This window comes from Lycium ferocissimum, chromosome 10, assembly GCF_029784015.1.
Source record: "Lycium ferocissimum isolate CSIRO_LF1 chromosome 10, AGI_CSIRO_Lferr_CH_V1, whole genome shotgun sequence".
Lineage (NCBI taxonomy): Eukaryota > Viridiplantae > Streptophyta > Magnoliopsida > Solanales > Solanaceae > Lycium > Lycium ferocissimum.
Genome location: NC_081351.1, coordinates 35,333,988 through 35,353,386, shown reverse-complemented (window position 1 = coordinate 35,353,386; position 19,399 = coordinate 35,333,988). Strand labels below are relative to the sequence as shown.

Sequence of the window (19,399 nt, the reverse complement as noted above, 5' to 3'; positions counted from 1 at the left end):
GAATTTTACATAGTGTAGAAAACATATAAGAGATATTTACATTTAGTAACTACACTTTAATTTAATTACATCCCCAAGTAAATATTTGTATGTCGATTCAACTAATTGATTATTTAATACATTCTCTCGATTATTGTATCAATCTTTTCCCTCAACCCCCCGTCTCTCTTCTCCCTCAACCCATCTCCTCTAATATTACATCTAACCCTAAGCAAAAATCAAATTACGGTATTCCTAGTTCATCTGATCAATTGGTTCGGAATTCGTGATAATCATCATAACACTACCGATAATTGATCTGTTTCGATTATGATAAAAGGCATTTAACATGACATTTTCACGATTTAATAACATAGAAACAAATTCTAGTATGCTGGAATTTCACTTGAACTATGGTTATACAAAATTCAGTTTCAGTTTTCAACTGCGAGGAAATCTAAAATAACCAAAACCTTGAATTAATTGAAATAATGTCGAGTCTCCAAATCAACCGTTAGAATTACGACGTCACTACAAAAAACAAAATTTGTCCATCTTAACCAAAGTTCATAAACTAAAGTATTTCTCAAACTAATCAACTCTTTGTCCAAACAATGCAACTATCTAACAAACAAGTTGAAAGTAGATATGCCACATTAAAAGATCACAAGAAACCCACAACTTTTCAATGAGAATTAGGAAAGATGAAGTTTCTCCATGCACAGTTCAACGCAGCTATCGACCTTAGCATAATATGTCGTGCGCCAATTCCTACTAAGAATAAGAGGAGCAATGACGCTCCAAAATCCCATTACATAAGCAACAGCAATGCATGAGAAGAAAAACAAGTCACTCCCACCAATTCCTTGCTCCTCTTCTTCTTCATGCTGCTGAGGCGGCCTCGAGAAAACACAATCGTTTTCCAGTGGTGGTCCACAGAGTTCCTTGTTACCTCTGTAACTAGATGCTGCAAAGGTGACAAATTTGTTCTCGAACGTGATTCTTCCAGATAGATGATTGAAAGCCAAATTTAAAGTTGAAAGGGAATCAAGTTGAGCCATCTGAGGAGGGATTTTTCCTATCAGATGGTTATAAGAAAGATCCAAACTCTCCAGTTTCTTTAAGTTCATGAAAGATTCTGGAATATGACCAGATAGGATGTTGTAGGAGAGGTTTAATGAATGGAGGGCTACGAGTTCTCCTAGTTGCGATGGAATTTTACGGGTAAAACGGTTCATAGATAGATCAAGTGTGGTCATTTGAGAAAGAGGAATGCCTTCATAAGAGAGTGCATTGCCCTTGGTTGTTAAAGGAACTTTGACCCTGTAGTTATTATATGACGGAGATAACCACATAAAGGCTGGAAGTAGAACTACAGATTCCTTTTTCCACCCGGTTATGTTACTAAGGCAAGAAGGTAAAACCCCAGAGAGTAAATTTGCAGACATGTCCAAAATATGAAGCTTTTGCATCTGGCATAAAGATACTGGAATAATCCCATGAAATCGGTTTCTTGCCAAGAGAAGCATGACCAAATTTGGAAACAGAGGAAAATAATCTGGAATAACGCCTGACAAATAATTCCCACTAATGTCCATGACCTTCAGAAGAGGAAGGTTAAGCAAAGCAGCAGGGAGGACTCCAGTAAATCCATCATTTTGAAGATGCAAGTATGCAAGATTTGACATATTTGAGAATTGGGGCATAACCTCCCCATGAAAATCATTGTTTGAAGGAACTAAATGTGCCAATGAATTGTTATTCTGCCTTAAAGTTGGAGGAGGTTTTCCCAGAAGGAAGTTGTCAGAAAGGTCTAGGACCTCTAACTTTAGTAGATTGTCAAAAGTAGGGAAGGTGCCTTCGATGGCGTTTTTTGACAGGTTAAGATAGAATAAGTCTGGAAATAATCTCAGCACGTTAGTGGGAAGTGTACTGCCCAAGCAATTATCTGATACATCAAGCATCAGAATACTTGATGCTAGAAACTGAGAAGACGCGGGAATTCCACCATGCAAACGGTTGCCTCTCAAAGACAACATAAGAAGTGAATTATTATACAATAACCAAGACGGAACGTTCCCTTGAAGGGCATTATAGGACAAAGACAGGGACTTCAACTTGTGTTGTTTGGAGATGAACGTAGGAATTACATGGCCATAGTTCTGGTTTAGTCTAGTATTTCGTAGGTCAAGGGACACAAGTTGAAAAGCTGGAACCCAAGATGGAGTTTCAGTATCAACTTCAAACTCATTATTTGTAAGATCAATGGCTTCAAGGTTGGATAGGTTAGCAAATGATGCAAACAAGAGAAGTCCATCAAACCTATTATCTGAAAGACGAAGGGCCTCGAGCAAAGTCAGGTTGCTGAATATGGAAGAAGAAACAGTCCCCTCAAAATGATTGAAAGAAAGATCTAAAGAAACCAAGGAAGTCAGTCCACCAAGGCATGGATCAAGTCCACCTTGTATAAGGTTATCCTGAAGATTTAACACCTGCAGGTTCCTAAGTTTACAGATTCCTGAAAAGCATCACAAGTAGTTAATATCCAAAGAAATTTTAACATTGCTATGCAAAACCTATATGAAGCTTCTGGCTTAAATTCTCGCATGACAAAAGTTATTTCAGCAACTCACCAAATAAAGTGTGAAGGCACCCAAGGGTGTGGCCTAGTGGTCAATGAAGTGGGTTGGGAATCATGAGGTCTCGGGTTCATAACCTAGCAGAGACAAAAATACTAGGTGACTTCTTCCCATATGTTTTAGCCTTGGTGGACAGAGCTACCAAGTAGCTGTTGTTGGTGGGAGGTGGCGGGTATCCCATGGAATTAGTCGAGGAGGTGCAAAGCCAATTTGACCCAGATCGCGAGTTATTAAAAAAAAAAAAAAAAAAAAAAAAAAAACTATTATTGATCATTTGAATTGTTTTTGCTCTTTTTTCTTTTTCAGGAGGTGGGGGCTGAGCACTAGAAAAAAGAGGTCAGTTTCCAACTTAAGAATTAGTTTTTTACCTTCAAAACAATTTATCAGGAAAATGAACCAGAATTGAAGATATTATCCACCATGAAATTATTACAGAAAACAAATACTGTTTTCAGCACCCAATTTTGATGTAACATGATCAGTAAAATTAAAGATGCATAATGTTCATTCTACAATCTGGAAAGACAATAGGTCAGCAACCCAGCTTTATTAGACAAATCACATACTAAATTACAAATGCTCTTTGCACGAAAGACAGCAAAAATACAATATGAAATGAACAAGCAAAAGAGGTTCTACAGAGCAAAATGTCCAACTATTAGGCTTTTGAAATCCAATAGATGCCCATAACCAGATTCAGAAAGGCTGACTCGAGTATCAAGGGCAAACACAAGTGGAAACTCTGTCAAAGATTTTTTTTTTTTTTTTTAATCCAAGAAGGCTCTCGATATCTTATCAAGGACTCCATCCTATGATCATAAAATTAAGAGAACCATGTCTTACGCATAGCATATATAGACATTAATCGGAGATACATTCTCAGTGACTTCGATTTCAAAATTGAACTGATAGCTACAAGAAATTGAAAAAAAAAAAAAAATCAGAGCATCAGCATTACCTGAAAAGAAACCAGGAAAACCCCTGATATTGTTATGTGAAATATCCAGACTTTCAAGCACTGAGTAGGCAGGTCGGTATGCTTCCATCCTCAAGAAAATTATCACTCAGATCCAACCTTTTGAGATTCCGCAGTCTACATAAAGCTGCAAGAAATATATGAAGCAACAAAAGGGTTGTTTTTTGTCAAGTTCATTAATCAGAATAAAAATTGAGTTTCGTGTTCATAGGAACAACCTGAAAACTCAACTCCAGGGAATTAATAGTTCATGCTTTTTATCTTATGCTGGCATGAAGATTGTTGGGGGAAGCTGGATAAACCTAAAGACTAGAACTTCATTCAAACCATGTCCTTTATCGAATAAAGCTCTTCAAACATCTATGGATGCAAAGTCACGGTTGGAATTAGCCAATTAAGAAAATAGTTCCTCTGTGCAATCTTCCCAGGAACATTTGTTTCATTTAGAGAACCTATTTTTAGATAATGAGAACCATAACATTGACTTCAACATGGTAGTCAGTTTATATGTGTATCATGCACACTCAACAGCAATGCTTTAACGACAGCATATAGACCGAGAAGATGGTAGTTGAGTAGAGCAGAAGAGAGGGTCCACCACGAATTAACAGTTTGTTCAGCTAGAGGCAACTAATAATATATGGAAATACCAAATTGTAAAAGATATCCTCGCATTAGGAAAATGAAAATAATAATGACAATTTGCAAAAGATTAGTGTATGTAAAAACAGAAAATTATCCAACTTAAACTGATAGAATGTGATGGGAATTCTTGAGGTTATTCCCAGACAAGTCAAGGCTTTCAAGGTATGAAAGATCATCAAACAGGCAATGTGGCATACTATCATCTGTAAGATTATTGTTGCTTAGATCTAATCTCCGCATATCCTTCAGTCCGCACAATGCTACATGAATTCATCAAACGAGCTATATCAAAACCAAGGTAAGAACTTTGATGCACCATCTATGACTGATTAAACTTCCACAATAGAGAAAACAAACCTCTGAGCAGTGGCAAAGGGAAACTAGGATAAACCCCTGAAAGGTGCAGCTGTTCTAGAGATGCGAGGCTGCATACTTGAAAATGAGGCAGAGCATCCCCATTTAAAGGGTTGAAACTTAGATCCAATTCCTTCAGATTGCGCAATTTGCATAATTCTGCAAGTAAGAGTTGTTAAAAAGTAATACCCCAACATGCAAAGAAGTGAAGAAAGGAGATATAAGGGTCATGGGTGCAGAATCATTCCCCCCCAAAAAAAAAGGCAGCAAGTCTTAAAGCTCTAAGGATTCAAGGAAAGTATTCATTCTGTTCAACAGATATTGACAGCAGTAAGAGTTTGTACAAACTTTACTACTAAATACTGAGGGAGATAAGTTGTAGCACAAGCAGGTTTGATCAAATGAAACATGAAATACAGGTAATGAAAAAACAATTTGATCAAAAGAATACCTTCTGGCATGATCCAGTTACCAATAGCATTGCAGATACATAGAGAGACTGGAGATACGTGAAACGAGTCAACAAAGTTGCATCAGGATACCATATTCCAAGTCCAAGTTGTCTTTTAATGGTAAGATAAATATCAAGAACGCGTGAATCATTATCCGTATCGCTGCCACAAAAAATACCAGCCCATGCACAATTGTCTTCTCCAATCCATTCACTGATTAAAGCAGAGCCATTGGGATAGTTAAGGGAGTCCCTCAGCTCTAAAAGTGCCCTCCTTTCCTCTTCCACTAATTTACTATTGCAACTCATGAAATTCAAGCACATCAGTATCCAGCATGTCATTAGAAAATTAAGCATCGGACACAACACCCCAGCCATAGTACTGCTGATAAATTTCTATTCAGGCTTGAGTCACTGGCTAATGCCTTTTGTTACAAGAGCTTTTGCATACGCACAGCTACGAGTCAACACCAAATTAGAAATTTTAAGTTGCCTTAAGATCATAGACCACTGGTAATTCATCAGTAAATGAGCATTAGCTGTTTCCCATGATGTAACATATCTTGTGTGAAATACTGACCTTTTCATTTAGACTTTTCTTAGATATGCCAAGTCAAGCAGGTCCACCCTGACTTTGTCCAACAAATTTTGCCCCTTTGCCCAATCTTGATGCTGACTTCTAAATTTCCTATACTCGTCATCTTTATTTTTTATATCTGTATGCTCCTAGCAGCTCAGATATTGGATAACCTTGTCCATGAAAAAATTAGCACTATAGGTATTGGATAACTCTACCCACTAAGACTTGGACAGATCAAAAGAAATCAACTAGTGTGTTTTACCTTTGATGAATATTTGAACCATTGTCTCCCATAATTTTCATTCCATATGACTACTAGATCACACTCTTTGGTGCAATTATCATTCCCGTCGCCTAAAAATCATGTACTCTAATATTGACGTAATGGTAAAGTTGTTATCGTGTACTGTGAGGTCGTAGGGTCGGCCATCGAAACAGTCCTCTTGTAGAAAATACAGAGGTAAGGCGTGTACAATACACTTCGTGGTCCGGCCCTTCCTTAGACCCCCGCGCATTCACGAGCCAGTGCACCGAGAGACTCGCCCTTTTTTCTAATATTGATCATGATCTTACAAAAGATTACCAAAACTATTAGTCTAAAGAAAATCAATAAGCTTGGCAGGCTGCAATTATTAGTAAATAATTAAGTAGATTGTGCCTACAGGCTCAAGTGTTCAATATATTAGTTGTTGGTTTGCCCTGATTATTTGTAATACTGAACATAAACTCTGAAGTTGAAACACAATGAACATAAATAAAAAGATAAAAATGCTCCAAATTTTGGTCATACATTTTCGTTTAATTTCACAATTGTCTTTATATTGAACTGAGTGAACAAACTGGAATTTTTTCAATGCCAACTTTTTCTTTTCTAGTTAAAATAACAAAACAAAAACAAAATGCTGGCAGTTCAAAGACTCGGAATTCAAACGGTCAAGTGCCTCTCGAGCAGAAGCAAATTTGGGCTGAACTTTTTGGGCATCCTTCAAGCCTTTTGGGCCTCATCCTTCAAGCCCTTTTTCTCATAACAATCACCCAACAAACAAAATGCCTTGACATTATCTCCCTTCAACCCAACACTCTGTCAAATCCTCAATAACTGAGTCAACTTGTCCACGTCGACTCGCTGCGAGTCTCAACTCAGCTCGCTTAAACAACGCGTCAGCTCTCTTCGACTCAGACAATGACTTCACGCCGAGCGGTGAAAGTGCCACGTCGATTGAATCAAGAGCCGATGTCTTAAAACCCTGTAGATAGGGGTGGCAAAATCCATCCATAAAATCATAAATGATTCACTTGTTTTATTAACTCAGTCCACCTTTGTAAACAACCAAGTTAAAAAAAAAAAAAAAGAAGATATTATGCAATGCAGATTATTTTTAATATGTCAAACCAAACAGTGGATAAGAAATAATCTCAAACATAACTAATGTCAATATACTAATCTCGATATTACTAACACCAGCATTACTAATACATTTATTCAACATTATTCTTATACACCCTACCAAACAATCCTCAAGACTAAGAATTCAAACGATCAAGTGCCTCTCTCGCAGGAGCAAAATTGGGCTGAACATTTTGGGCTTCCTGATAAGCCTTTTGGGCCTCATCCTTCAAGCCCTTTTTCTCATAACAATCACCCAACAAACAAAATGCCTTGACGTTATCCCCCTTCAACTTAACAGACAGTGCCAAATCCTCAATCACTGAGTCAACCTGTCCGCGTCGACTCGCCGCGAGTCTCAACTCAGCTCGCTTAAACAACGCGTCAGCTCTCTCCGGCTCTGATAATGACTTCACGGCAAGCGGCGATAGCGCCACGTCGATGGAATCAAGTGCCGACGTCTTGAATCCCTGTAAATAAGGGCGGTAAAATTAGCTCACAAAATCAAAAATATGTCCAACCTGTTTAAATTTGGGGGGGGGGGGGGGGTATAACTCCGTATCATAATACAAACCGACACTTTTTATTACTCAACTTCTCTGCACCCACGATCAGTCTTTTATCGGAAATCCGGGCACGTGTTTCGCCAACCCAAAGCCAGGATAGAAGATGTTCCAAATGGGTTGGGGGGGGGGGGTTTCGTTTATTTTATTAACTCAGATCATTTTGACTCGTTTAATTTAAACTATTTAAAAATTGAGTTGATATGCCGTCCAGATGGACCGAACTTTGTCTAAATATTTTAAGTTGATAAATTTTTATATGGCATGTTATATACAAACATAATATAAGAGGAAAAAAGTTTTATTAGGTAATCATAATCAAACAAATTATAAGAAAATAAAAAGAAACTTAGCAAACTGTCCTTTGGCCATCTTGTTTTTCAAACATGGCCGAAGTATAGACAGCCTATAGTAGTGCATAGGTATGTATTATATGTATATTTAGTATAAACTATACATTTTTTCTATCTATACACGGTACATATTTTGTAAACTAGATGAACGAATGATATTTGACTTGTAATTTTCCCGAAAAAACAAAAGAAATATAAAACTTAATAAACATTGGGCCGATTGGGTTGGGATCCGACTTATAGCCTAATTCAACCAGGGCAATTTGCACAATTGTCCTTATTCAAGGGCGGTCTTTAATTTTGCCCCTCAAATTGCCGACCTTTAATTTTTATCCTTCGCCTAAAATGTCCGAGGTTTTGCGCCCGATTTAGTCACAAAAATTCACAAGACAAAATTTTATTGTAAAATTAGGTCTATTCGGACAAAAACTAACCTTAAGCAAATCTCTACCTTAAGATAAAGTCTGCAGAACTCTACCTTAAGATAAAGAGCCCATTTGGATTGGTTTATAAGTTGCTAAAAATAGCTTATTTTTTCGCATTTTTTGAACATGAATTTTACAAGACCTTTTATAAGTCATTTTGTCTTAAATAAGTCGCGAAAAAATAATTGGCTAAATTTAACTTATCTAAAGTTAAAATTATTAGCGCTTTTTTGCCTCATCCAAACAGGCTCAAAGTCTGCTCAGGCAAATTCTGCCGTATAAGATAGACTTTTCGCGTCTTGCCTTGTGAAATAATTTTTTGATTGAGCAGGGGTTTAAATTCAAAACTTCATATATTTTCGATCACTTTTTTAAGTGAAGGGCAAAAAGGTTAAAGACCAGCGCGCGCAATCCCTGCAAATAAAAAACTCAACCCAAGTAACTGTTGAACATGGCAAATTCAATCCAACCCACCCATTTGACACCCTACCTACCTGTAAATCGAGAGCCAAAGCCTTGAGTATGTGAGCAGCAGCATCTTTAGGATCTAATGCTATAGCCAAATCAGCTTGTGCTTCAGCAGATTTGGCAAGTGAATCAGCAGCCGTTCGATCCTTAGCAGCTGTTGATTTAGCTTGAGAAAGAAGCTGAGCTCCTTGTACGAAATGGCGTTTCGCTTGCATATCGGCCCGGTTACGAAATCGTAGGTTCTTGAAGAATTTCTGGGGGATGTTGTACATGAAAAGGAACATGAAGATTGTTACCAGAATTAGGGTTGCTTGAAGTAGAAGATCACGCCACATGTTGTTGTCCGAGAAATCCATGGTTGATCGTTTTTTTGGGTTTTCTGAGGATTTTCTGTTGGATTTTTGGGGTTGTTGTGTTACTAGATTTAAGCTTTTATGAGTCCATGGAAGTAAAAGTTTAGTTAATTAATGAATTGCAGGCCAGAGTTGTTAGGTGTAGTACTTTCTGCAATTAGTATTTGTACCTTTAGCTGATGTTATTAGTAGGCGTTTGGCCATAAAAGCCAAAGATTTTTTACTTTATTCGAAATTTTGAAGCTGGAATTGAAAATAAAGTTGTGTTTTGTTATAATTTTTACAAATAATATTTGGTTGTTTGAACTTATTGATAATTAAAATATGATTTTATGTGTTTTCCAAATTCTAAATACAAAATTGTATTTGGAATTTTCACGGCTAATAGCTGGTTTCCAAATAAAGTGGAAAAAGAATTTTTAAAAAAAAATGAATTTCTGTTTTCCTTTTTGATTTTTTTATTTCGTTTCCATCCTATTTATTTGGCTTAGTCCGTTAATTCGTAGCTTATTGATTAGTTTCTGCCTTTCTGGCCAACTTTGAGATCGTTTGGTAGTACACTCTCTATTTTTTTTATAAAAAAAAGAAAAAAAGAAGGAGGTATAAAGTAGAGAAAATTACAATTTTTATTTCGTTTCCATCCTATTTATTTGGCGTAGTCCGTTAATTCGTAGCTTATTGATTAGTTTCTGCCTTTCTGGCCAACTTTGAGATCGTTTGGTAGTACACTCCCTATTTTTTTTTAATAAAAAAAAAAAAAAAGAAGGTATAAAGTAGAGAAAATTACAAAAATGGTACCTTATATTTTTGATAGGTTTAAAGTAATCCTTTATGTAGAAAATTACTAAAAAAATGGTATAATTAGCCGTCCCTAAAAAAGATTATAGTGTATAATATTGATATGTGTATTGAAAGATATTTTTAACCAAAATCCTTTAAATGTATAAATATATCATAGTGTTGTTGCTTTACGCTAGTGAAAAAATTAATAAATGAACTCACATATATAAAAAAAAAAATTGAAGTATAATTAGCCGTCCACTGAGACTTCAAAAGATTGTTATGCATATCCAGTATATAATATACATGCATGTACAATAAATTTTAGAACTTGTCATCGTACAGTGCCCCCTTTTTTTAGTAACTATAGTGTTTGATTCTACTTGCGGTAGACCTTAACTAATTCTACCACGAAATACCTTCAATTTATAATTGCCCTAAATATATCATAGTGTTGTTGCTTTACGCTAGTGAAAAATGATTTGGTTCACTTGACTAAATTTGAACTCACATATATAAAAAATAAATCCCACTTTAAGTTATGTTGAGGATGAGGTGCTCAGCTGAGATTTCATCCTCAAATGCTTATGCTGTTATGCATATCCAGTATATAATACTGAACACATGCATGTACAATAAATTTTAGAACTTGTCATCGTACAGTGACCCCTTTTTTAGCATAAACTATAGTGTTTGATTCATAAATAAATTTACTTGCGAATTTTTTTTTTAAAATTTTGACGCGTGGGTTTAACTATGGATTTTTAAGATAATTTAGATTTCAAATACCACTACCACGAAATACCGAATTGCCCAAATACCTTTGCTATCTACCCAATAACTGACCTTTCTGGGCAGCCTTCTCTGAGCGAGGTTGCTCAGTTACTTTACCCGCATTTTTGTCCTCTTTGAATTACATAAAAGATTCCTCAATTCTGTTGACCAAATCGAATAACCCAAACCTAACAGAACTGATCTTCAAACTTTCCATAGTAAACATATCATTTTCGGGGTAATACCTTGTAATACATTCACAAGTATCAATGGATAATAAGCAGTAGATAAAAACATAGACAAATACCCAAGAAAATCATAAATAACTGAACCTTCTCTATATTATTATGGCGATTTTGCTACATCGTAAGAGTCTGGAGGACAGACTTTTCCAAGAATACTTTGCCCAAAATACTAGTAGTACATAATTATAATTTCAGCCTCAAATTATTTCACATTTGCAAGGGGATAATTGGCTGACATAGTTGAGGGTTCTTGCAAGAAACTAAACAGCATTAGAGATGCCTCCATCTAACTGGAACTAACAGAGGCTTGTTTATCATTCAAAATGTTAGATAGCCAACATATTTGCTGTTGTTGGGCAAGTTTTGCAGACTAATTTGTCAGCATTAAGTAATTATATATCTACGAACTAGGATGAATTTATTTTTCTCTGAGACAACTGGAGAGTATCTAAGTCTTCATTGTTCCTCCCATCTGAATCAACTGTAGTGGAGACTTTAGTAGTTTCTTTAATGTATCCACAATGCTAGCAAAGGATGGGCGTTGTGCCGGGTCACTGCGAGAAAACGTGATACTATGAGAAATAAAGAGCATCTTTAACATGATTGACAACACAATTTGACTAGTGGAGAGATGAAACAAAATAGGACGCTGATGCTGATGCTTTTATCCTACATATCTTAAGGCATTTAGTATGAAATTTTTATCCTGCACCGGATACTGTTCTTTAGAGCCGAGGGTCTACAAGTAACAGCCTCTCTACCTCACAAAGGTAGGGGTAAGGTCTGCGTACATCCTACCCTCCCCACACACAAGTGCGATCACACTGGGAATGTTGTTGTTGTTTAGTAGGAAATGTTTACTTACTCATTCCAGCAGGCTTCCATGAGAGATGCCAACTTTGGAGAAGTGTCCTGTGGAATAGTGAGCCTCCTGTTCTGGAAAGCAACAGCACCAACTACCTGAAAGTTTACAAGTAACATGTCAAATACATCGTGTTATTTGATATCTCAATACACATGTGATTCTATCACAGGGATGAAAGACCTAAGGACAAGTCCTGGAGTAAAAAAGGGTGGGGGCAGTAGCGAAGAAGTAAACCTGTGCAGGCCCCAGTCCATTCCAAGGTTGTTGCAAGGTCACAAGCTCCCATAATATTACGCCAAAGCTGTAGACGTCCGACTTCTCATTTGAGGGCTCCCCACGAAGAAATTCCGGGGCCATCCATTCAGGCTGAAATAAAAAGCAAGAGAGTTACAGGCTGATTAAAGGACGTACAAGAAGTTTCTCAACTTGCAGGATGTGGAGTTCAAAAAAGATGACTTTGTACTGGTGGCATGGGAAGTAGTACACTGTCGGTGACAGATATGTTCATCCAGTAAAAGGCGCAAAAATTAGACTAATTGTAATTTCATGAACTATAGAAAGCAACTGATTCTGATGATATAAAAGATAGTTTGTGTGTGTTGGAAGGTAACTTACAGTTCCAGCAACTGATTTTGATGATATGAACGTATTAGCTTTAAATCTTGACAGACCAAAATCACACACCTGGAAGAAACATTTCAGAATATAAAAACTGCAAAATTCACCTTTAAACTCGAAGGTAAGTAGGCAAGACTTTACCTTTACATTCCAATTTTTATCAACCAACAGGTTAGGAGATTTCAGATCCCAATGCACAATGGGTGGGCTCAGACAATGAAGATAATTTATACCCTTGGCCTGTATTTCAAGCGAATAAGAAACTTTTCTAGGTGAAAGCTTCAAAAACATGCAGCAGATAAAATGTGAAATTGGCACAAACCACATCCAAAGCCATACGGATACGTCTCCTCTGGTCCAACAATTCCCCAGCAGCTGGCCTGTGTATCAGACGGTAGAGGCTTCCTCTGTCATCATAATCAAGGCACAGAACTTTAGGCCACTCAAGTACTTGAAGTTAGAAAGGAAGAATGTTATGCGGCCACTAAAACACAAGTTACCTAGGCAAATATTCAGTCACTATAGATAGATGAGGCCGTTTGGTAACAGCCCCCATGAACAACACCACATTTGGATGACGGACGCGCTTCATAATTGAAACCTTCAGGAAAACATGTATTTTGAGTTACCATCCAACAATAGATACCAATGCAAGAATGTGAATATAATGACCAAAATGACAATTGAACTGAGGATAAGGTGAAAGACTGCAGGTATCACTCCATCCAATACAGGGGAACCCTCTTTTCACAAAATCCATGAACTAGATTTCAGAATTTCACAAACATATATATGAATCTAACTCACAAGACAGAACTGAAACTAGGTTGCAAAATGCCAAGATAAACTACAGAAACTACTACTACACCTCAATCCCAAGCTACTAGGGGTCGCGGATAGACTGTGTCGATTAAACTAACAAAAAAGCACTATTTCTTTCTTTCATTCTGCTTTTTGTGCTTACCCTCTCCATACAGGGGAAAACAAGAAGAGAAAAAAAAAATCAGCCGCAGAAAGTAGGCTTATCTTTATCCGAAACCTAAAACATTTTATCCAGCGCAAAACAGTTCAACCAACTACTCTATGCTCTCACCTCCCTTAGAAACTCCTTTAACTGATCATCATGAAAATCCTGGACGGTTAGCAGCTTGACTGCAACATCCTGCAGTAGTAAGTACACACCTGATCAGTCAGAAAAAACAGGCACACTATTTCCTAAATTAAAATACTTTCCACAAAGTATCTTCTAAGAAATGTATGAAACTTCAACTTCATGCATTTGTTGCCAATACTTTTTCTTCTAGTTAACATCTAAATATAGAAATCACAATGTAAGAGCAAAGTGGACTACCTCATTCAGGCAATTTTAGTCAATAAAGAGATACCACTAGCATCACCAAGCAATGATCTCAAATTTATAATTTTATAATTTTTATTGACATGGAGTCATATGAATCTCCTACTTCAATGTGATTTACACCTTTGCCTTTACAATTAACATGACATCGTCCCTACACCGTTGACATGTAATGCAGTCAATGCAGGTACAAACATGCAAAAATGATTAGAATATTTTGAGATTTGCGTAGAATCTCGTAATCTGGTAAGTTATCTTGAATACTTTTGCCACAACACAAATAAATAATACTGACCGATCCATGCCATTCAGCACGATGTACTGTTCCAAATGAACCTGCATGAAAGAAGAGTAGCACATCAAGATACACTGATGTCAAACAGGGGTCCATAAATGACACACAATTTCCAATGAGTAGATCTATCGACAAAGACACACCAGCGCCAACACGTTCTTTTATATGTAATTCATCCCATGAGATCTCAAGCCAGTCCATTGCAAGAGAAGGCTCAAGGCTCAGATATCTTGGATTTGTTGCTGCCGGATATTTCTCATGATTCCCTGTTCTACCTCCAATATCCATTGCATCCATTTTACCTAATAAAGTTGCTTTTGGCGGTCTACCACGGTGCACCGGTGAGTTTTTGGACAGAACAACCTCCTTCTTGTAAGTCTGCCTGATAATAATTTTGTCTTCTCTAGATCTAGAATTCGCATCTCCTGCTGTTTCAGTGGTAACAAGAACATCACAGGGTTCTAATTCCAAAGCTTGATAAGGGTGATATAGTGAATCATTTGGCAATTTTGGCTTATCACTGACAACAATTTCCTCCAGTTGTTCACTCTCAGCATGAGGGTCTGCAAGAATAGAAATTACAAATTTGTTTATTCTAACGGTGACAATGAAAAATCTAAACTTCAAAATCATCCAACTGCTGATTCTAAGAATTTAACCAAACGCATAAAACAAGCCCTTTGAATAAAGTCAAAAGAGAAATCCACGTAAGCCTTTTCCTGTGCTGCAAGCAAGACAGTTTGTAGTAGAGACACAACATATTTAGTGAGCCGTATGGGAAGACCAATTATCTATCCTCTCTGATATACACAGTTTCATGTTCAACCAGTGACATTCCTTTTTTTTCTCTATCAATAGGAGCATCAATTAAAAGCTACAGGGGTATGCAAATAATAGCACACCTGTATGCAAAGCATTTTCTGGAAGAGCAAATGTGTCATTGGAATGCGGTAACTGATTACTTATATCACTATCCATGTAAGGTTGTTGAAATTCCTTCAGATGAGATACTTGAAGTGGTGAAGGAACAGGAGACAATACACCTCTATTTATAGAGGAATCTGGACCATGTACATTTCCAGGATCCCCAACAAGATCAACCACAAATTCTCTGATACAATATAGACAGAAGTCAATAAGAACGAATTAATAATGAACATCACGCTCACCAGTGTTTAAAACAAGTATAAAATCTCCTGATCATTGGACTTGGGCCTTTCCGAAATGTGTCAGACCTTACAGAATATTATAATGCAAAATCAAAGCAGCAAAGCTCCACTGCTTTAATCTTAGTATACTCATGAAAGCACAATTTAAGATGGTGAAAAAAATGTCAAGCATGAAGTTGATAACCAATAACGAGGTCTCAACACTATATGAGATCAAATTTTTGGAGATACATTGCTTCACTTTTGAGACAAAAACCAAGTCTGCTAAGGAAAAAATACTTCTTGATGGTAGAGGAGATAATTACTTTGATTCAAGAGATAGTGGATAAGATGTTTTACCTTGAAAATCTTCTGTCATCCTCAATTTTCACCAGACAAGAAGATCGATGATCTGCGACACAATACTTGCAACCTCGAGCAATCCTACAAGGCAAACCTACGTAATCCGCCAACTTCTGTATACCATAAAAATCACCAGTTAATTCGGTTTTCTAAAAGCTCCATTTCAATAATCAACTAATTTGAAGAAGAACGAATGAAAGAGTTAAATCTGGTTGTATCCTAAATGTGGTTGCCACATTAAATTTACAAGAATATATTACACCATAAATTCATCAAAAAGGAACAATTGAGATCACCCTCCAAAATCACAAACTTGAAACACCTCCTTGTATGGCATAGTCCATATTGTACTATAGCTAGCTCCTTTCCAGTCAATTCGAGTAATTCGTTCGACCCCTAATTTTTTTTTAAAAAAAATCATCTTATATGTAGTACATTAGCCAATACTTCCCCGATTCTGGACCGAATAACAGTTTTCAATATGTTGTCTTTCTATATTTCTCCTACTATACCATCCAATTACCATGTATAAATGATACTCCCTCCGTCTCAAAAAGATTGTCCTCCTTTCCTTTTTAGTTTGTCCCAAAAAGATTGTCCCCTTTCTATATTTAGAAACAATTCAGCTTTATGAGATGATTTATAGCCACACAAATATCTAAGGCTTGTTTTGGACCGCGCATTTCAAAAGTCTTCTTTATTTCTTAAACTTTGTGTCAAGTCAAAAGAGGACCATCTTTTTGGGACGGAGGGAGTATTACTGAGTGATATCTGGTTTGCTACTTTAATATGAGAATGTAACTGTAGGTGACAGAGAACCTTCAAAACGATGCACGGATAAATTTAAACCATGAAAAGCTGCTAGATATATGACTATCAGCCACCGGGTGGGTTGGGAGGGGGGAAGTAATTTTGAGATAGATCTAATAGCAAACCATGTTAAGAAGCCGATTGAGAGTTCGAACATATGATAAAGAGGAAAAAGAGGTCTCTCACTAACCTTGAACAAAATAGCTCTGTGCCTGCAAAGTCCTGAGGAGAAACTGCCGATTGGTAGCACAATGCACTTCTGCAGATCTTTTAATCTCTTGCTAACAACTTCCCACCTCTGATGAAGATCACCTTGCTCCACCGGAAAAGAGCCCCTTAATTTTCAAGGAACTCAGTTTCATGCAGAAGAAAATAAAGTCCAAAAGAGCATACTTTAAAGAAAATCAATACGTACCCCATATAAACCGCCACAAGCTTGCCAAGTTTTTCTGCCAAGACTAACGCATTCTCAGCAGCAAAGTAAATTTCTTGAGCTTTATCTTCTAATTCCCTGAGCCTTGAATCCCCACGCCTATCAATAAGAACAACCTCCATTGATGTGTCACTGGGCTCAATTCCTTTTAGGGCCATTAGAGATGGTATTTGTTTACCATCCTCTGTCTCATTACACATAACCCACAGATACGGATTCATTCCTAATATGTTATAAAACCCGTCCGATATCTTGTCAGAATAAGACAAGGAACCATTCACCTGAAATTTTCACAATCTTTAAGCATTAGCTAATTAAGAATCCGCAGGACAAAATGCCAAATAACAAATGCGTACAGCTAAACTAACTGGAAAAAGAACTATCTCTACAACCCACCCACCCCCCGGGACCCCGCCAATAAGAATAACTACCAGGCATGCCACACTTTTCCCCCAGAAATAGTGTGCGTGTGTGAGGGAGAGAGTGAATACTTACTGCTTAAAGATATGGCAAGCTTTTGGGTGGATTGCCCAAGTCTATAGACACACACCACCGGTCCATTCCGAACCAATATGGGACTCTAACCCACTTTAACACCTCTGGCTCATGAGGCGACTAGCTTTTGGGTGGATCGGCCAAGTCTATAGAAGCACACCACCGATCTATTCCGAACCAATATGGGACTCTAACCCACTTTAACACCTCATCACGCCCAACGCCTAGGCCCAACTTGAGCATGTACCGGGAGCTCAAACAGGGATGGACATTTTGGGCTACGTCTGAAATGTGTAAAAATATGAAACCTAATCTAATTCGACCTTTGGTAGCTTATGAGGGGAGAATTTCCTAAGTTCATATAAGCACACTACCAATCAATTTCCCGACCCAACCAATGTGGGACTCTAACCCACTCTAACACAACTAAACTAACAGGAAACAGAACTATTTCCCCCCATAGGAATAATTACTAGGCATGCGTTGTTCCCCATAAATAAGTGTGTGTGTGTGAGAAGAGAGAGAAGGAGAAGAATAAGAAGGAGTCAGAGAGGGGATTATGTATACCCATAAACGATAAGACACAGTTTGAGCATCAGAAGATCCACCAAAGCCCTTGGTACTTTTACACTCGTGCAAAAGCATAGGCTCTCCAGAAGAACCAAGCATTGCTTGGTCTACAAGTTTTTTAGCAAGCGTGAGTTGCAAGTAATAACTCTCCTTCGACTTCTGCATCAATGTATCTTTGCTATCAACAACTCTCTCCTCTTTCTCCGGCACCACCTCCTCCAGTACTTCCCTTGTCGTCGACGTTTGCGTATCTTTAACCCCAGTACTCGGCCAGTTCCCATCCAATGTCGTACCTGAAAACAAACTACCTGCATAGCTAGTACTTCCCCAACTCGATAGCCTTTGTAACGATGTTTGTCTCTCAAAATTACCCTTCCCCGTACAACTGTAATTGCTTCCGGAACTGGATAACCTTCGCAGTGACGATTTTCGATCAAATGTCTTCCCCTGTTGCTGCTTGTGCTCCGGCTGACAATGATCAGCCACGTGGCAATGATGATCAACCAGTTCATGTACTGGTACAGCTTCAGGAGGAACGGGAAGCAAAAGTTCATGTTCTTGATCATCCTGTGTATCACGATCATCCAATTTTTTGATCTTCACGTGATTCTGTATTGATGATTTTCCTTTCTTGTTTTTCTCAGAAAGCCAGTTTACAAAAGCGGCTAATTGCTTCCCGTGAATCTTATCGCGGTTTTTCCCGTACAAAAATGATGCATTATTATTAGTATTAGTCTCTTTCACACTACTTATGAGCGGTTTTGATGTGACAACATCGCTCTCCTTTGATGAAGAAGATTTTCCTGATCTAATTTGATCATCATCGTCGATCTTATTCTCGTGATTATCATTAACAAACTTTGCAGATGCATCGAACCCACGGTCAGGAAATTGCCTTGGAAAAAAGTAAGCAGTTCTATGAGGCATTATTTCACGTGAACAAAAATCTCACAAGAAAGTTTCACCGCACGCTTCACCTCCCTCTCTCTTGTAAACTTTTTTGCTGGTTTCTCAACTACTTTTCACCTTTAACGAAAGCAACACCACCCAAAATCCGATCAACTGCAAATTTTTCACAACCTCTCAAGTTTCACCAAAAAAAAAAAAAAAAAGACGATCAAGAAGAACAACCAAGAAAAGACATTTTACTTAACATGACGACTTTTCTCTTCAACTGTATACGTTGTGACTGAAGATGAAACAAAACCGACAAACCCAGTTATTCTGCTAGCTTGTTCTTGTTACATATCACAAACAAAAACTCACCATGTGCAACCCAACCATATATATATGTGGTTATATAAAGAAAAACCTTTAGGAGAATCAATCAAGAACTATATGAATGCTCTTTTTTTTTTTCTTGAAGATAAGAAAAAAAAAACTGATGAACTCTGCAAAAAGATTTATGATTGGAAGAGCAGAAGCTATAGCTGATAATTAAATTGGTTTAACAAATGGGTTTTAGGCTTTGGA

General features: G+C 37.4%; 4 protein-coding genes across 4 annotated transcripts in view; all 4 read right to left on the bottom strand.

The window, feature by feature from the left end:
• The window catches only part of LOC132033612 (serine/threonine-protein kinase CTR1), a 103,700-nt gene extending 84,504 nt beyond the window's left edge, over positions 1–19,196 (bottom strand). The window contains exons 1-15 of the mRNA XM_059423629.1: positions 17,924–19,196; positions 16,844–17,142; positions 16,619–16,763; positions 15,616–15,731; positions 15,010–15,218; positions 14,251–14,670; positions 14,108–14,148; positions 13,549–13,617; positions 12,956–13,056; positions 12,778–12,862; positions 12,597–12,695; positions 12,453–12,521; positions 12,072–12,203; positions 11,838–11,932; positions 11,060–11,526 (exon numbers count right to left, since the gene is read on the bottom strand). Coding sequence (XP_059279612.1) covers positions 11,421–11,526; positions 11,838–11,932; positions 12,072–12,203; positions 12,453–12,521; positions 12,597–12,695; positions 12,778–12,862; positions 12,956–13,056; positions 13,549–13,617; positions 14,108–14,148; positions 14,251–14,670; positions 15,010–15,218; positions 15,616–15,731; positions 16,619–16,763; positions 16,844–17,142; positions 17,924–18,853 — 2,916 coding nt within the window. The 5' untranslated portion in view covers positions 18,854–19,196 and the 3' untranslated portion in view covers positions 11,060–11,420. The remainder of the gene's footprint in view (positions 1–11,059; positions 11,527–11,837; positions 11,933–12,071; positions 12,204–12,452; positions 12,522–12,596; positions 12,696–12,777; positions 12,863–12,955; positions 13,057–13,548; positions 13,618–14,107; positions 14,149–14,250; positions 14,671–15,009; positions 15,219–15,615; positions 15,732–16,618; positions 16,764–16,843; positions 17,143–17,923) is intronic.
• LOC132033605 (receptor-like protein 56) lies at positions 244–5,938 on the bottom strand. Its single transcript, XM_059423619.1, has 4 exons — positions 5,045–5,938; positions 4,597–4,752; positions 3,577–4,499; positions 244–2,497 (listed from the first exon to the last, which is right to left on the bottom strand). The coding sequence occupies exons 3-4, from the start codon at positions 3,662–3,664 to the stop codon at positions 675–677; spliced, it is 1,911 nt and encodes a 636-aa protein (XP_059279602.1). The 5' UTR covers positions 3,665–4,499; positions 4,597–4,752; positions 5,045–5,938; the 3' UTR covers positions 244–674.
• Positions 4,339–5,368, bottom strand: LOC132034840 (receptor-like protein kinase BRI1-like 3). The gene is made up of 3 exons (XM_059425187.1): positions 5,045–5,368; positions 4,597–4,726; positions 4,339–4,499 (listed from the first exon to the last, which is right to left on the bottom strand). Exons 1-3 carry the CDS (start codon positions 5,366–5,368, stop codon positions 4,339–4,341), a joined length of 615 nt encoding a protein of 204 aa, XP_059281170.1.
• LOC132033604 (uncharacterized) lies at positions 6,897–9,333 on the bottom strand. The gene is made up of 2 exons (XM_059423618.1): positions 8,847–9,333; positions 6,897–7,481 (listed from the first exon to the last, which is right to left on the bottom strand). The coding sequence occupies exons 1-2, from the start codon at positions 9,174–9,176 to the stop codon at positions 7,149–7,151; spliced, it is 663 nt and encodes a 220-aa protein (XP_059279601.1). The 5' UTR covers positions 9,177–9,333; the 3' UTR covers positions 6,897–7,148.
• Positions 19,197–19,399: the final 203 nt, after the last annotated feature.

Excerpts from the sequence above, each read along its gene's own strand:
- LOC132033604 (XM_059423618.1), bottom strand. The coding sequence starts at position 9,176 with ATGGATTTCTCGGACAACAACATGTGGCGTGATCTTCTACTTCAAGCA. Across the intron at positions 7,482-8,846 it reads CTTTGGCTCTCGATTTACAG|GGATTCAAGACGTCGGCACT; the intron begins GTAGGTAGGGTG and ends CCTTATTTACAG.
- LOC132033605 (XM_059423619.1), bottom strand. The coding sequence starts at position 3,664 with ATGGAAGCATACCGACCTGCCTACTCAGTGCTTGAAAGTCTGGATATT. Across the intron at positions 2,498-3,576 it reads TTTTCCTGGTTTCTTTTCAG|GAATCTGTAAACTTAGGAAC; the intron begins GTAATGCTGATG and ends GATGCTTTTCAG.
- LOC132034840 (XM_059425187.1), bottom strand. The coding sequence starts at position 5,368 with ATGTGCTTGAATTTCATGAGTTGCAATAGTAAATTAGTGGAAGAGGAA. Across the intron at positions 4,727-5,044 it reads TAACTGGATCATGCCAGAAG|GAATTGGATCTAAGTTTCAA; the intron begins GTATTCTTTTGA and ends CGCAATCTGAAG. Across the intron at positions 4,500-4,596 it reads CCCTTTGCCACTGCTCAGAG|CATTGTGCGGACTGAAGGAT; the intron begins GTTTGTTTTCTC and ends GAATTCATGTAG.